This window comes from Lytechinus pictus, unplaced genomic scaffold (assembly GCF_037042905.1).
Source record: "Lytechinus pictus isolate F3 Inbred unplaced genomic scaffold, Lp3.0 scaffold_19, whole genome shotgun sequence".
Lineage (NCBI taxonomy): Eukaryota > Metazoa > Echinodermata > Echinoidea > Temnopleuroida > Toxopneustidae > Lytechinus > Lytechinus pictus.
In genome coordinates this window covers 4,750,037-4,769,010 of record NW_026974140.1, presented here as the reverse complement: position 1 = coordinate 4,769,010, position 18,974 = coordinate 4,750,037, and the positions used below count along the sequence as shown (strand labels likewise).

General features: G+C 36.6%; 1 protein-coding gene across 1 annotated transcript; it reads left to right on the top strand.

Annotated features, from left to right (window-relative positions):
• Positions 1 to 382: 382 nt before the first annotated feature.
• On the top strand, positions 383 to 18,325 carry LOC129260997 (ATP-dependent Clp protease ATP-binding subunit clpX-like, mitochondrial). The gene is made up of 10 exons (XM_054899023.2): positions 383 to 1,021; positions 3,260 to 3,535; positions 3,961 to 4,094; positions 6,713 to 6,884; positions 9,866 to 10,051; positions 10,390 to 10,554; positions 11,050 to 11,303; positions 12,180 to 12,479; positions 13,729 to 13,821; positions 14,237 to 18,325. The coding sequence occupies exons 1-10, from the start codon at positions 934 to 936 to the stop codon at positions 14,402 to 14,404; spliced, it is 1,836 nt and encodes a 611-aa protein (XP_054754998.2). The 5' UTR covers positions 383 to 933; the 3' UTR covers positions 14,405 to 18,325.
• The last annotated feature ends 649 nt before the right edge of the window (positions 18,326 to 18,974 follow it).

Here is an 18,974-nt window from a genome sequence, read left to right as displayed (position 1 = left end):
TAAATGTGTTTTGCACCTTTACAAAATAATTTTAAGTATGATATAATACAAAAAAAATCAATAATTATTTTTTACTAAAAAGACAGTCTGATATTATTTAACTTGTAAAGTTTGTATGTAAATGAGATAAGAGCATCTGATTATCGTAGATTATGTATAGAAACCTTTAACCGAGATATTTTTCTTTCGAAAATTTCATTGAAAAATTTAGTTGAAATTTTCAAACAGATTTTCAAATATTAATATCTTTACGACATTGTTTTATTTTCTATTATCATTTTCTCCTTCAAGTTCATGATTACCGGATCATCCGAGATTCCGAGTCTTCCGTCGAGGTCTCGGAAAACTCAGTTTTAAAATAAGGTCTAGAAACGTAGACTTTAAAACCGTGTGACGTAGCGTTACGTATGTTATTATATATGCTGTGTGATTTGGACGGACTGGGTGACTGGATCTGGAACTGAGTGAAGTCGTGTGAAAATATACGCCAATACTTAGGAAAACTACAAGTTCCTGTATTTTGGGGAGCTTTTTGTAATATAAAGAACATACACTCTATTTAAAGCAGTCTCAGAAGTGAAACATCTGTCGTGAAACCTCCTCCTTCGGCCAGTTTGATTCAAGTTTTTTCAACTATATTCAGCAGTTGTTTGCACTTGACCAGGCCAACCGCCACGGCACCGATCCGCCGATCGCACCGGGAAGTCTGCACGGAGTTCACGTACAGCTCGGCTACGTAACTACTGAATTCACGCACGCATATCTCGATCTCGGAATCGGGGTTAAACTAGTGAACATTGCTCAAAAATAGTAATAATCACTTTGATTTCAATGAAATAATATATTTAATGAATAAGAACTCATGAGATAAATAGTAGGACAGCAACTAAATCCCTTTGTCTTAGAATAGAGAAGTGGAACAAGTCTTGGAAAATGCCACCGTTATTACGTCAGCCTGCCGCCGTGGTTCGGGTTGCCTTGTCCGGATCAAAACGAGCACAACGCCTAATTTCAACTTCAGGTAATTCTAATCATATGGTTACGTGTAGGCCTACATGTAAAAAGGGTGTGTCTGTTAAAGGGGAAGTTCACTCTGAAGAAAAGTGCGTTGCATAAATGGCAGAAAAAAAAATATAAAAAATATTGGTGAACAGAGGTTCGAGGAAAATCCATCAAGAATGTTCAGAATTTTAAGTTTTGGATTTGTTATGTCAGACTCAGATTCATGCATGGTCATGATCGCGATGTTCGGAAAATCAGTGGGCATATCGATGTGATTGAGAGACTTTGTAAGAAGACATTTGGATGATTTGCTAACAATTACTGGTGGGGAAATTCTTGCCAAGCCCAAGTCGGCTAGTGCGAAACTGCATTTGCGCCGCGCCAACAACAGTTCCATACATGTATGTTGCTTTATTAATATTTATGATAATAATCAAGTTTTTCACTCTTAAAACTTATACTACTGTTGTGAGTTATGTTTTTTGTATGAATTATTGCCATTGCATTTAGCCCACTCACACGTATTGCGAGGACCGAGGTTACACTATACTAACCTCGCACTACGAACGTGTTTACACAATGGATTTTAGAGTTGTCTGTTAACATCGCTTCATAACGCGAATAATGTTAGCCGAAACTCGTTCCGCTACTCACCAGGACTTTTTCTGATGAAAAGCGTTCCATTTTCAATTTTTGAAATGTTCCTTATAATATAAAAAGCACATAAAAAAGAGCAAAATCGCTTACCCTCAGCCTGGAAAGTGGCTTTGCATGTCTCTTCCATGAAAATAAAAGGAAAGCCGTTGATGGCGCTAATACAATTCACAACCTTAATTCAGCTTGTCTGTATTTTAAAAACTTGATTCTTGATTAATTGTATGCACAATTCCCATGATTGTTTGATAAAATATAGACACCAATAACTGCAATAACTTAAAAAAACTTTTTTTTTTTTTGCTGACGATAATACTTTTTGGAAAACATAGCGATGACAAATTAGACAAAAAAATTATAAAATTCTACGTACCTTGAACGAAGCCCCTAGTGCTACCGTTCTTTGTCAATAAACGTTCCACCAAAGTCTTTACTGTAAGAAGATTGGACACTGCCAACTTCGCGTAACGCTTTGCATTGATTTACGTGTAAAATTGTTTTTGTGCCTACATGTAGTTCTTTCCCTTGTAGTGTCTTTGATATGAAGATAAATTGCGCACCCTCTTCAGCTAATTAGACGAAAAATTTGGGAAATAGAAGCAAGCTCTGTATTTTGTCAATGAGAAGAAAAATCAATACTTAAATTACGCTATTTGAGGGATATTCATCATATTAGGGGGAATTGACTTCACATCGTTTGGTAAGTTTCGTAGAAGGACTTTATTTCATAAAACCTCTTCTGAAATTCGCGGGAGTTTGTTGCAATTTTGCATGCGCCGTGCCTTTAATTTTCCTGTACACGGCAGCATATTAAACAAATATATCAGGCTTTGATAAAGTATAGTGGAATTATTTATCAGAGGTTGGTCTGGCAATTACTATTATTGAATACTTTTTTTGTTTACAAGTTGGACTATATTTTAAAAGGTATTTTTGAGTGTGTGTTGCTGCCAATTTATTATTATTATTATTATTACATGTATTTAGTGATACTTTTCACGACCTACATGTATGCAAAGCACTGCCTAAATCTACTATTGTACATAATGTCAATTGGATAAAGCTTTAACATTGTAGTGAATGGGGAATTTCCAGGTCTCTTTACCACTTTTGAGTGTTTTTTTTTTATAGCCAAATTGCCCCAAGTCGCATTTTCTTTCCCTGTTTGTCACTGTTCTAAGACGCAACACAACTTGGTTGATTGCATACTGAAGGAGGGGGGGGGGGGGCTCAGGGACTTGCATTCATGTACTGTACATCTTGTGTGGGAGAGATCTTCCCTTCCTCTGAAGCCCGATCTGGAAAGAAAGGTCTGGAATACTGTACATGTAGGCCTACATGTATATTCAATGTACATATATATTTAGGTTTACATGTATATCAAACATTCTATGGGATGAGTAAATTTCAGTATACAATTTACTTATGTTCCTTTTTGCATGGGTACAGACAAGAAAATTTACAGGAGCCGAGAAAATTTAGATTTGTTGGTACATGTACAGTACAGTACTGTACATGTACATGTACACAATAACTTTGGCTTGCCATACTGTTCATGTACTTTCACTCTAATAAATCTTACTTTCTTTATCTTTACCAACAGTTTGCTCCAGACATCTTATACAAAGGAACTGCCTTAGGTCACATCATCTGAGTAGGTTAGCTATTCCTGTGCAATGCAGAGCATTGAGTACTTCTCTACCCCATCTCTCCACCTCGGGAGATGATGATGGGTCAAAGAATGACCCACCTCCACCAGCCAGGAGATCATCCAGGGGTGGAGGAAGTAGCAGCAGCAGCGGGGACGGCGGAAACAAATCAAGCCAGCTTAGTTGTCCCAAGTGTGGTGATCCGTGTACCCATGTTGAAACATTTGTCTGTGAGTACAGTACAGTTAATGAATTCAACAACAAAAAAAACAATACTGTACAAATGTAGTTCTATAAAATAGCAAAAAACTATGCCAGTTGAAATTTATGGATATGAAAGAAGTTTTTGCAAATGGTAGCACATTGGAAGCAGAAAATTCTTTACATGTAATAAAGTTTTAGAATAGAGGAACTGCCATATGAATACTATTTTTTAAATTATTACTTGCTTGTTTTAAAAATTTGATTGATTAATTATTACATACACGTACATCCGTTTGTAACAAGTTTGTGAAATACATATGTATCATGCTTTAATATACAAACAACAATTGAGGTGTACATGTATGAAAGAAACTGTGATAACCTGAATACGTCAACCTCCTTGAACACCATATCTGATTATTATGTTTCATATCTTGTTTTATCTCTGCAGCTTCTACACGTTTTGTAAAGTGTGAAAAGTGCCATCATTTCTTTGTGGTGTTGTCCGAATCAGATAGTAAGAAGAGTATGAAAGAAACTGTTGCTCCTAAATCAGATAGACCACCTCCTCCACCACCAAAGAAGGTAATTGTTATTAAAGCTTAATAATACATGCCTATATTGCAATATGCTATATGTACATGACTGCACTAGTATTCAAGCAAACAGGGAGGGGCTGAATGCAACATTTTATTTCAACAAGAATTTTCCCTTAGGGCTATAAATATCTTGCTAAATTAGTCGCAGAGAAAGACAGAAAGTTTCTATTAAACATACAGTGCAGTGTACATGTATGATTAAAACCTACATGTGCATGTGTTATAAGACTATTCATCTGACTTCTGGGAATGACCCCCCCCCCTTAGGTTTTACATGTGTAAAACCTAATAAAACAACTCTTCTGACTTCGGAAAATATCCCCCCAACTCTCTCTCGCTCTCTCTTCTTTAGAGCTTTCAAGTTAAAATGGACAAGGTACATGTATGTGTAGAGGAACAATAAATAAGAAAGCACTTGAGAGACTTACGAAAAACAACCTGTCCGAGTCATCAATATATACCCCAGGTCATCTCTCCCCCCCCCCCCCCCTCCATCCATCAACACATCCGGGTACAGATTTTTTTGCACAGCAATATTCAGCAATGAGTCGATTGAACACAAATGTGTGACCATCAGGAATGTTATTTTTTGTCAGGATTGCTATTTAAATACATGTAATTACAGTTCATGTAGATCAAAGTTCTACTACATGTACATGTACCTTTAGTACCATGACTTTATTGATAAACATCAGTGTTTACAATTTCAGAGGTGATAATCTGATGGACATCATTGTGCATACCATTTGAAAAAGGGTTGTCGTTGAATGCATGTTGGGTACATGTTGGGTACACTTTGAAACATGATGCATACATGTACAATACATACACCTCCAACAACATGTACATACATACATGTATGTACATTTACACAGTCAAGTTGCATAGTAAGTTCCCCGATAAGCACTTTATACAAAGTATTGATCGTTGAATACCCAATGAAAGCACATATATACATTGGACATGTACATGTGTACATGAACTGTCAAATGCTCGGGATACTGATAATCATACGTATACACATAATTACGTATGTCTTTGGGTGTTGCAAGAAACTTGCAATCAATTGCAAGCATATTCATCAATTATATGTCTTGCAATTAATTGCAAAATTGCGATTAGCTGCTAATCAGCTTCTTGTGACAAGGAGTGTTATTGCTACAGCTAAAATTGATATTGCACTTGTAAAATTGCAAAAGAATATTTGCCATTGATTGCAAATATTTTCTTGCAACACCCCTAACATTTACGTTGTACAAATGCACATGCAGCCTGATTGGCCCAGTACCTCAGCTACTCGGAAGCCTGCCCTGTTGTTTTCTTTGCTTTTTATAACTTTTCGTTTGATAGCATTTTTTTTATTAATCTCATATGAATCTTTTTAACATCATTTTTTTCTAATAGTTGAAATTGATTTTTTTCTTGATTGCAAATTTGAGTAAGATGCAGATGTTTGAAGAAAATGATGGCTGTAGGAAAAAAAAAACAATTACATGTACTGTAACAGATGTACATGTATGTGCATTTCAAGAAATAACACTTATACAAGGACACAATATTTGTCTTTTATTACGTACCAAAAATTGGTATTTCACCAATATCAGTAGCACTGTCTTTTTGGATGTTTACCATTATAGTGTATGTCCAGTTCAGTAGTGTGTACATAGCGGTCCTAATCTGTGTTTAGTAGACAGTGAGTATAAAGTCACCTTCATCATGAAAGGAAATACATTTTCAGTGTACAAAGGAAATGTATTTCCTTCTAAACCTACTAGAGAATGTTCAGTATCCCTCAGAATAGAGAGGTCGCTTTAAATACTGTTTTCTTTACTGCCTATAGATTCATTATGAAAAAAAGAATAACGCCAAAGTACAGTCGGGTGTACACTGTATGATGAAAATCTCCCCAAAGACAATCAAGTGTTGAAACTTACATGTACATGTACAGCTTTAAAACTTGCAGCTACATGTAAGCCCTACATGTATGCCCACGATAACTCTACATGTAGCTACATGTACATGTACGTTTGACAGGAATTGTAAATAAGTGTTTATATTAAAAATCAAATTATATGCCACAGTTACATGTACATGTACATTGTAACTTGGCCCTTTCAATGATTTGCAATATATATTCAAATCAAATAGAAATTGCATAGGATCTACAATTACAATCTACATCTAAGTTAACACCACACATTGAGATCTATTGCATTTTGAAATTGATTCAATTAAAAATTATTTGTGAGACATGGCCCAGGGTCCTGTTTCATGAAGGCTTTATTAAACTAATTTGCAAGTTTGATACCAAGTTTACTTTTAGCAAGGTATATTGGTTTTAGGAGGTCAATGCAAATTTCAATATTGTAACAAATTTGTCATGAAACGGATCCCAGATGTTGTTTGTAAGTAAAGTACATTATTCATGTATAGGCCTACATGTATGTATATGTGGTACAAGATAAACTCAAGCAAAATTGATTCATTTTGAAAATAACGGAACTACATGTAGTTTTGAACTTTCTCTGTAACACAGAATGAGACAATGAATATTTGTTGATGCATTGATTATAGCATTTTTTTTCTGGTTTCTTCCTTCCTCAGATTTTTGAGTACTTGGACAAGTACGTTGTTGGTCAGTCACAAGCCAAGAAAGTGCTGTCAGTAGCTGTATATAATCATTACAAGAGAATTTACAACAACATCCCAGCACCAGCTCAAAAAAATGGAGGAGACGCTGAGGGCAAAGGTCAGAGTGGAAACTTCACTCCCAGGGGTGAGTGTTTTATTGCCAAAACTAAATTATGACAGTTTGTTCCCTTTTCTATGATATACTCTCATTTTCTATCAAGAACTGGGCAAAGATAAAAGTAGATTATTCATGATAAACATTCAGAGGGGAATTTTTTGAAGGACACATGCCTGACTGGCTGTGTTATGCAGTGACACATTCTATAGAACACCAAAAATACAGATGTGCTTTCATTTTACATGTACAGTACAGTACATACATGTACACACTGTACCTAAAGATTTACTTTACTCGTTTTTTAATTCTGTCTCCTGACTGAAATCAATATACATGTACATTGGTAAGCTGCCGATTTGTCTATTGCCAACTCGTCCACTCATCACATGGTCTACATGTACCTTCATTAACGCCATTCCATCCATCAACATTTCGTCTATTTGGTCCAATAATCACTTTGTCTAATCACCAGTTCATCTATGACCATTTCGTCTAATAAAACCAGTTGGTCTAACATCTATTTTCTTTTCATTCATTTCGCCCAATTAACACTCATCCGATTTATGGTTTATGGACTAAATGGCTATTGGACCAACTGGTTATTAGACGAAATGGTGAGTGGACAAAATGGCAATTAGACCATGTGGACAGTGGGGAACTGATGACAGACCAAACGATAGAAGACGAGTTACAAATTGGCATTCTGCATGTACAATTCATAGGCAGTACATCTAGAATCGCATGTGAATACCTGAATATAGAATTCCCAGGCTGTTTTAGACTTGCATATTTTCTGTAAAATTATGTGTACATGTACATGTAGGTAATCTTGATGTCATACGTCTACTGTACCTGAGTTAAGTAACCGACATGCCATTGGACTTTGTACTCCCTTGTCAATATTTTCCTCTTTTGTTTGTCCGGTCAGTATTTATACTGTGATTAAATGTCGGTCAAAAACAACACTGACAACTCCCCCAGGGCATTAGACCTCATTTGAAAGGATTGAAAATCCCAGATCTATGATGATAACATGACGAAAAACCTCCATTTGAGAACACTATACCCCAGTTTTTCTCAATGAATTCTCTTCTCCAAGTACGACAAACCCTACTGCCCCAAGCATGCAATATTAAGTATCAAAACACCTGTTTCTTGACCTCGGTCCGAAGATAACACAACAGCCCGAGCGCGGTTCGGGAAAACATGCCGCCATTTTTTATTCACTTACTTTCCTAATTTCGAAGTTGATTTTCTTCGTTCGAAATTGAAAATGGACTAACATTGAATTTCTGAATGCAATATGCCTTTGAAAACGTGATTAAATATCGAATACAATAATTTCGTTCCGAAGGTCCTTCTACAGGCAGAGAAGTCTTACGTAATAGCACAGCTGTTGTTTATCATTTCGTCCTTGGCTCAACGCTCATAATCTGGCCTGTGGGGATTACCTGGCCAAGCGGATGTTGATCAGGCGGGTGTTTCATAAAGCTGTTCGTAAGTTAAGAGCGACTGGTGATCCTGTCTTGCGGTAAATGGTACAAACCATTGGCGATGATCACCAGTCATTGTTAAAGTCGCTCTTAACTTACGAACAGCTTTATGAAACGGCCCCCAGGGCTTGGAAATGATTTTTTAGATTTCAAATACAAATTGGGGTCTAATACCGCAGTTTGCAATCTGAACTGCTGTATTTCTGCAAACGGGGGTTTGACGTAATGAAGAGCATGTACATTACACGTGTATACTGTATAGTATGCTGCACACCCTGGGGAGTGGAGCATGACTCTGTGTACTGGAGATGTTACAATACATTTTTGGAGGAGTCTGTGCCTTTGATATTTTTAAATGGGTATACATGTATGTAGAGTACCGATGTGTGACTTCAGTTGCCATGGTGTCATGGCGGGCTGGTTCTAAACAGAGTCACAGCTGACGATCGTCTGTACACGGGCTCATCTGAAAAATAGGTTGCAATTCGCAAACCATCAAATTCCGATAGCAGCCATTTTCTCCTATGAGAAACACTCTCATTCAGTGGGTTCATTTGTTTAGAACCAGGCCGCCATGACACCATGGCAACTCAGGGGCCGCGGAAGCGGGGGGGCTGGGGGGGATGCTTCAGCCCCCCACTTTTTTCCAAAACCGTTTACAAAAACGTAAAAATGACCATATGATTGTGATTTTTTGCATGGTCAGCACCCTCCCCCCCCCCCACTTTGGAAACCGTTCCGCGGCCCCTGCAACTGACGTCATCGCTTCAGTACTCTCTAGTTTACATGTATGTGCATGTAAATATATGGCACCATTTGGATGCCATTCACCATCATCATCAACAACAGCAAATCATTGCTGTAAAATGTTTCTGCAAAATAAAAAACAGAGGAAAGGGCACTTAATATCTCCAAAGGGAAATGCAAATAGGCACAGTGAAAAACATGCTACATGTGTGTACAGAGTTCAGACAAGAGCTACTTGAAGAGTGCTGCCAATATGAACTTACTGTGGATAACCCGGAATGATGGGTACACTTCTGGTTTTGCTCTAGTTTATATTATTTTAAAACATACATGTACTTATTCATGTAATTGTGTTTATGTGCATGTAGAATCATGTGCATAAATTAACCAAAGCCCACTGTAGGCCATTGCCTAGGATGTCCTACTGCTACAATGTAGGCCCCGTTTCATTATGGTAACTTTGCCATCCAATGGTATCTTTAGTGAAATCATTGATTCTGATTGGCTGTTGAGCCATGTTGCTATGGTAGTTACCATTGTATGGCAAAGTTACCATAATGGTGCTTGTAACGAGCCCAGGTCTCCTTGTCCCTAGATTCTCTTGTGCTGTATGTAATGGAGATATGCCTTCTTAAAAGAAGTGTCATACATACATGTAGTACTAAGGAAATTATTGAATTTACTGCTGTGTGTACACAATATATTGCAGTACCCATTTTCAGCACTATTTATCAACAGGCCTTATGATATGCATTTTTTTTAATCCAGAACTCTTACAGCTCGCTGGTATCAGCAACCAAGGCAATGCATTAGGAGCTTCATCTGGTCAACAAGGAGGCCAAGGTCCAACTGAAACTGACCATCAGCACCGAGGCAGTGAACTTCTCTACGCCAATATCTTTGATTTGAAGCTGGACAAAAGCAATATCCTTATGCTTGGACCAACTGGATCAGGTAAGAGTGTTAAATCCTTGCCCTTGTGAAGGGGTTTAGATAGTTACTTGATAAATCCATCATTGGCAAAAGCAAGTTTTAGACCACCATTCCACAAATGCAGTAATTAAACTCGTAGTGTAGTGTAGTCTGAGAGAACTGCCTATGTAAACAGAAAAATACATACATGTACGATAGCACGAGAATGATAAACTTTGTTTACCATTTTAGTAACTTGTTACTATTGCATAGAACTTTCTACTACGATAACTTTAACTTTTAATGGCAGCTCTCTTAAGAGATAATTTGTATAAATTTGTCTTCTAATGATAAATTTATAATTTTGTTTAATATCACAGGGAAAACCTTATTAGCACAGACGATAGCCACTTGTCTTGATGTGCCCTTTGCCATCTGTGACTGCACCACACTAACACAGGCTGGGTATGTAGGTGAAGACATCGAGTCTGTTATAGCCAAACTTCTCGCTGATGCCAACTTCAATGTAGAAAAAGCACAACAAGGTAAGAATGAACATTTTTCATTGTAGGTTGCAATTTTTACAGCTATGCTCAGACAACAGTCACTACATAATTTAAAACCAATATTAGATATCTATCAGTCATTTCATATCAAATTTTAGATTAAGAATAATCTGCTGTTAATGTGTAACTATAAATGCCCACAATAAAATTACATGGGCTCATTGGGTTGTCTTTCTTTGTTAAAACAACTGTCATATCATTTGAGGTTGAGGTTTTTTATAAAAAAATAGGATAGTCTGGGAATATTCAGGTAGTTAAATGTATATAGGATATTTTAAAATGAATGTATTTCAATTTAGGTGAGTTCCTTTTCATTCTTTTGTATGATTGATCATCATTTACCTAACACCATGCCCCCCCCCCCCCCACACACTGAAATTGACTTTTCAGTGACTGTATGTTTAGTTTTGTAATGGAATACTTTTGTACCATCAGCATAACTCATGTCATGCTCTTTTTCACTCTATTCTGAAGGTATAATCTTCCTGGATGAGGTAGATAAGATTGGAGCCGTCCCTGGGATCCATCAGCTCAGGGATGTAGGTGGAGAAGGCGTCCAGCAGGGTCTACTGAAGCTCCTTGAAGGAACTGTTGTCAATGTCCCTGAGAGGAGTTCAAGGAAGCTAAGAGGAGAGAGTGTCCCTGTGGATACTACTAACATCCTCTTCGTTGCTTCGGGTGCCTTCAATGGACTTGATAGGATAATCAGTAGGAGGAAGCAACAAAAGGTAAATTATACCATCCAAACTTTCTTTATTCAATAACTTCATAACTGTATAAAGAAGTATTGAAAATTTTTGAAAGACTGTGGAAGTAGAGGGTCCTTTATCGGTTTTTAGTTTTGTATAAACCTTTCCTGCTATAGTTGAGTTGTGTCATTAGTTATATCTTGCTTTGTTGAATCTGCCCAAAGAAAAGAAGTAGAGCTTATTCAACAGTATTGGCTGCATGGATGTGGTAATCCTTCACCGTCTTCTTAATAGCTCATAAAGATTTTGCTTGTTTTTAGATCTTTTAATAGGCTTTGCAAACTTATCATTCGCAGCGCACAAAAGCAGGACAAAGTTTTGCTGCAGGACAGTTAAAGCAATGCAGTTTTGACGCTTGCTTGTATTTCTCTTGAAGAGTAGATATCTTGATCGGTGCGCCGTGTGTCATCCAGCTGTGATGGAGCGACCTGTATGTGTAATTTGGACATGCACTGATATTTACATAAGATTGATTTTGATACTGAATTACAATAAGATTTATGGTTGCCAGATCGAATTTGAAAATAATCCGGCAGCATTTAGTTTCATTATACTCAAGACAGTAAGCTACATGTACACATTCAAGTAAAAAAATCTATTCATGGTACAGTGTACATGTATTTTCTTAACTATTATAACATGAACTGGTTAACAATAAAATTAGACCAAAACAAGCATTATTTGCTGATTCACTGTCCCACACACTGATGGTTTGCTACATGTAATGTAATATTGAAGTCACATGTCTAGAGACTACCTGTGTGACGTTCCAGATTCATTATGTTGAAATAATGGAGTATTCCAGAATACCTTTGAAACAATTTTTCAATCTCGTAATTGATACCTTGAATGCAGTACCTCGGTTTTGGTGCTCCAGCGAATGTGAGTCCAGGCCGCCGAGCGGCTTCCATCGCTGACCAAACCAACCAATCAGAAGGCTCCAGTGCCAAGGAAGATAACGAGGAGAAGGACGCAATGCTGCGATTGGTGGAGTCCAGGGACATGATTGAGTTTGGTATGATCCCTGAGTTTGTGGGTCGTTTCCCAATCTTTGTCAGCCTGGGCTCGTTAGACGAGGCGATGCTACAGCGTATCCTGACTGAGCCGCGTAATGCCATCATACCTCAATTTGAAGCCCTCTTCAAGATGGATTCGGTAAGTACATATTTTTTATTATCATTGCAATAAAACATGAAATTACTGGGAGTATTAAATTCTAGATTCACCTGTCTCTTTTGATATGAAATAAATGCGCAATTTCCTGAACTTGATGGTGCTTGAGTCCCTTTTCTCAAAGATACTACAATGGGAAGATCGGATAGTAGACGTACATACAGCGCGCAATGAAATGCTTTGGAAGAGTGCCCCACAGCGTTGAGTAAGTAACAACCTTTTGTTACCTTTGCGTATCACAATCTGGTTGTGTACAAAACATATGAGAGAAATGGTGAAGGGATAGAAGATTTTTACATTTTAGAATTTTTTTCTTGAAATATTTTGTCTTAAATTAGAGATGAATATATTTCAGAGTTTTCTGCGTAATAAAAGGTGGAATTATTCCCATGCACTGCCCTTGTGCCCTCTCCCAAATCCCTTTTCTCATTTTCCCCATATCGTCGGCGTGGTGCAAACCCATTTCAGAGAAAATCGACTTCAAAGTTTACTATAATTTTCACATTTAGTTCCCAAGCCTCACAACATATTCGTTGCTAGAAAAATACATGGTTGGAAAGACCAAGACAATTGCTTGACAATGGTATCCTTATTTTTACACAAAAGCAAGGATCAGAGAAAATATCGCAAAAGAGCTACAACCCTGACAGCAATTTGGATGCGCGCGGTCAGTCAAAACGTATCGCTCTTCACGTGCAAAGTCAATGCAGTGCAGATGGCCGATGACAGTTTGGCTGACCATGCGCATTGAAATCACGGTCAGTCAAAACATCGTATTGCTCTGTTTCAGTACACGTCTCCAATGGGATTTGCGCATTTTATTTAAAAAGTGTATGGCATTGCCGTGAAAATCCTCTCATATCTCAGAAAATAGAATAAATTCCTGCCTAGAAATTTAGTTATGAATAGAGTTGGACTTTTAACTTTAATTTTCTGCAAAAATCTCAAAATTGATTTTTTTTTTTTTTTGACCAAAATTGACTGATACGATGGTTTGGATGACCACCGACGATATGTTTTATACACAGCTGCGTGCGGACATGTGAATTTTTACTTACTCAACACTAGTGGGCGTCCTTCCCCTTGAGCATTTATCGAGCGTTTCAAAAAATCGCTGAAGTGTCCAATCGTCCCCTTGTAGTATCTTTGCTTTTCTTATAGTTTGTCTTACAGAACAAGATTGTATTTTTCTTCTGTATTACCATTGTTCTTTTATTTTGTCTTGATACAGTGTCAGCTAACCATCACTGATGATGCCTTGAAAGCTGTCGCTCAGTTAGCCTTAGAGAGAAAGACAGGTGCACGTGGTCTTAGGTCTATCATGGTAAGATTCCTCCATTCTTCCTCCTTCCTCTTCCTTTCTTCTTCCCCCTCCTTTTCTGCTTCTTGTCCTCCATTTCCCTGTTATCCTCTTTTCCTTCCTTTTCTCCACCTCTTTGCTCCTCCTCATTCATATATTTTTCCCTGCCTCCCCTCATTCCTTTCCTTCTCTTTCCATGGTTCACATCTTTCCCAATTCCCTCTCCTTTTAATTTCATTTTTTTTATAACACTCATCTCTTCATGAATAAATTTGAAATCTGTTTATGATTCATTTATACCTAAATGCAAAGTCAAGATTAAGAACAGTAAATAAACAGTAAATAGATTCATGCACGGGCTCAATAATTTTGTGTCACTTTTCCTAAAAGACTGACCTTCTAGTCTTATCTGAGCTTTTACCGTATCTTACCTTCACAGGAGAATATCTTGCTAGATTCAATGTTTGAGATCCCAGGGTCTGACATCGACGAGGTGATTGTTGATGCCGAGGTCGTCCAGGGTAGGAAGCAGCCAGAGTTCATTCAAAAGACAACCAGACCCATAGACTCAGCTCCACCCATCCAAGCAGAAGCCGTCAAAGTTTGATCATCACTTCAAACCAAGTCATACATTTCCGTTAATATAAGTTGCCTCAAACTGAAACCTATTTTAAACATACAGCTAGCATCTTGCAAAGTGCTGAATCAACTGTATTATCCTCTTATTATAATTATATATTATTTTATAGCTGAAATTACACATTCTTTTCATACATTCTTCTTTGAATTACTTTTGTGTAACAAGATTATAAGAATTAATACATTATGTGGAAATCATCTTTAAGATTGTGTTGATTATTGTCTTTTCAGTGTGCTCTCAATTTTTTAGGAATATCATATTTTCTCTTCTTCATTTGATGTGAGCCAAGGTTAATGTGATCAATTATGGTTTTCCCAAAATCAATTTGTTTTCTTAGATTCTTCAAAATATGTTTATAAATTCCATTTGATTTGTTAAAAACTGTTTATTCCCACAATGCATCTGGAACTACAAAGCAAGCCTAGAATTTACATGTATGTAACACTATACAGTGAGTGATGTTAAAACCTACATGTAAGTAGTCGTCTCATTCATGCTGGGACCATTTTCCTGAGCAGAGGTCAAAAGTGAACGATAGATGATTATACCAAGGTGTACATCTTTTGTTTATTCAAGGCAATTCTTGTACAATGGCGCTTGAAAGGCTGACTACTTGCATGGGTTTGAATCTTCTTTACTGCCATGCAGTGCGCCTCCTTATGGTTTGCTTGTCTAGGATTAGTTGTATATATGTAATTTATTATATATGATTTTGCTTTACCTACATGTAGGTTAATCCAATACTTCTTCATGGAAGCATTTATGACATGAAATTTTATGGGACCCCAAAGACTCTAATATTAAGCTTTATACCCATTCCCTTGTTTTTTGTCGCAAATAGGATAGAGCTCCTCTTATGTTCCCGTTCATTAAAGTGTGAGCTTTGATTTAGCCAGTACCTCTGTCCAATATTTCCTATTAACATTTGTCCTGTATGATTTCCATCAAACTACATGTAGTTTTATTTGTATATTGTGTATATTGTATCCTTGCAATTATGCCTCTGTACATATCTATATGTAGTTCCGTGAATAACAAGCATGTAACTGTATAATTTCATGTCCAATTGAATGATATGATATGTACATAAGATTAACTCTCATTTATTGACACTTTACAAACAAGGAGTTACATTTATTGGCTTCGCAGCATTCATTAGATTTTTTTTTTCTCCTAGGAAAAAAGGTAGTTATTCGTGTGTGAGCCGTTACATGTATACCTCCCTTTCCCTGCTTGTTTCATCTATTACTATGTTTGGTATTCTTAATAAATGAATGTTCTTATTTCCCATTTCATGAGGATGCCCCTTTCTCAGTAATTTACCAGTGATGGAATATTTAATCTCACTTGGGCAAAGTTGATTGACTAGGGTCACTTTGGTTGCACAGCATGTGTTACGGAGACTACTTTGGTAAATTGGAAGGAAATCGTTGTGTTTCATTTGTAGTTAGGGATCAGTCCTGATAACCTATAAATTTTCCTAGTATTTTTTTTTTATTATTCTTAAAAAATGGATATTGTACATGAATGTTGGTTAGTGGCAATTATTTTCTTATTTTTTTCTTTTTTCTTTTTTGTTATGGGAAATCGTGTTTATGTCCTGATGATAAACGTTATATGTATAATGAATGCTGCTGCATATTCATGCAGTATTATGTTTTATGTATGATTCTGTATGAAAGAATTACTGCAATATGCACTCGATTTGTTTCATGAAATCAGGTGATACTATTTTTCTACACATAATTTTTTGTAGACAAGTTTGTAACTGATTACATGTCTGTTTGTAAAAAAAAGAAGATGAGAGAATTCAACAACATTGCATTTTTAAGGTTCATATAATCTACGTAAAAGAGTTGACCTACCAATACAGTGCACATACGTATTGCTTGAATGGGGACTGCACTTGCTTGATTTATAATAATAATAATAATAATAAAATTTCATTTTTTATGTAGTGCTCAATACATTAGACAACGTATTTAGTGTGTAACAGATGTGTTATTACCCCAGCCATAGGGAGTCTTTGCTTACTGGTACTCATTGTACATACTTTATAGATATCACACAGCGAGTGTTATATTCCCCAGGGGAATACATGCATTTAACCAAAAACAATTTCAATTTCTGACCTTTTTTTATGGGAACCTTTTGGCAAATCAATTGGTCATCTAAGAAATACAGCAAATTGTTATTCAAATCTCCATAGCACAAACCATGCATTTCCTTGTGGTACAGGAGAAGTAGATGTAGAATTTTCAGGAAGTGAGGTCTAAAAATTATTAGAAAGATTCTACCTCACATTTCATGTATCAAAGACAGGACTAGTTTTATATCAAGCATGCAGTATTGTCCAATTTGGGCCTTATAACATTCAAAGTCTGTCCCTACTTTATGCGAATAATATAATGGGCCATGCCCAATATTGGCATCTTTAAAGAATTTATCTGATTTCAATCGCAACCACCAATGGAATGGGGTCATTTTTGGAATGCAATGAGCTATTGAGCAGTCATTTGAATTGGAAATGGTTTTCTCAAGCTTTTTATTTTTCATGATTTTGATTTATTCATAGCCTTTGAATAAATTGATAAAAATTCAAATGATTTTACTTATGTTTAATGTCACTTCTGTGCAAGGATATACATGTACCATGAGAAGTTTGACGGTATTGATAAGTCATGATCCAGAAATGTTAAGATTAATTCATTTTGATACAATAATTAGTAGGTAATAGTGCATCATTCTAGTTGGTTTGATTTGATATCTGTTATGCAGATCTGGTTCTTTGTCAGTCATGAAATTCCTGACAATTATGGACCTCTCTTGTTATAGGGCAAGCATTGAAGAATCTATTTTGAAGTGCCATTAGTATAGTTAGTATACATGGTGACCATTGGCTGTATTCTGAACCAGTTCTAACTGTAACCTCCATATAGATTACGTGGTAAGAAAGTCAAATATATAAAAACTGTGTTCACATAGTATGGTTATGATGTTTTCCATGTTTTGTTTTTGATGCTTTAACAGCAAACAGATAGTAGTTATTCCACACCACATGTTTATAGTTACGGTGCCAAATGTAGTTATAAGTTGAGGATTCACTGTAGATTCTGTGAAACATTTGGCCGCCCTTACATGTAGGTCAAGCACAGATCTAAACTACAATTTATGTTAGACAAGTGTTCAGAATACAGGTCTATATTCATATAATCTGGGCCAGGTTGCATAAAATATACTATTAAATAGTAACTTTGCTATCCAATGTAACTACCATGATAGCAGGGCCCAACAGCCAATCAAAATCAAGAATTCCATGCAAGTTACCATTGCATGGCAAGTAACTTTTGTGCAACAGGGGCCCTGCACCTACATTTATGCCTTTTATTACCTGATTATTAATTTTTAAGTGTTATGTCTAAAACAAATTTGAACATCGGGTTTATGGTATCCCTCTGACATTAGATACATTGTTTAATTTGCTATCCACATCAGCACCGCCTTATTCTAATCAAGAGTTTTAATTCATTAAGAGCAGAAACTCAAGGAAACAGTCATTGAGAATCTATAAATTAGTAAATTGAAGTGACAATTTAAGCGTGTAAAATGTGTAATTGTTTTTGATAGATTGAGAGATATACCGTTTCTCTTCCTAGTATGTTTCCAGAAATACACAAATTTATATTTTAATCCAACTTGAAAATTAATGTGACAGGGCTCTCTTATGTACATGTTCGTAGGTTTCTATTTGTAATTCTCCCTTGGGTGATGTTATGAGAATAGAAGCAAACAAGGTATTGATGACATTTGTATATATTTTACTTCTTTCAGCGATACTGTACGGTATATCATGGTATAATACTCTTAATAAAAACAGATGAAAATTTACTCGGTTTGATCGTCATGATATTCTTGATAAAGTGTCTGTGACAGAATTTGTTTATTAAAAAAGATTGATGTATGTTTTCCGAGTTGATTTCTGCGGCTTCCCCTTCTTGACCATTTGCCTGAGAATATGAGCCTACCATATCCTGCGGACCATGTCTAGCTTCTTAATTTCTTAATTCTGTGATCTTAAAATTGTGATTGTTGACTACTGATATATGGAGTATAGCAGTCATTCTCAAATACTTTTGTTGAAGCTCCACATTTCTTGTTGAGAATCTGTACTGCTCCACTAGCGCTAACGAGCCAAATATTGCTGAGGGGCCCCTGGTGGGCTCGAGGGGGGGGGAACCCTTGAAGCTTTGGAATATTATGAGGCTTTTTAAATGGCCAAGAGGGGATCAACTATATCAATACAAGAAACACAAATGCAAACTTTAGTATACATATAACTGATGCCATAGTGACAACGGGGAAACTGACTCGACTGACCAACGACTTTCGATGATGATCGATGATGGTTTGGAGTCGGAACCGTTGTTGTTTACTGTAGCACGACAGTCGGTAAAAAACCTGGCAGGGTGATGGTTTCATAAAGCTCTTCAGAAGTTACTAGCACTGACCTGTATGTGGTTACTCGCGACTTTACGAA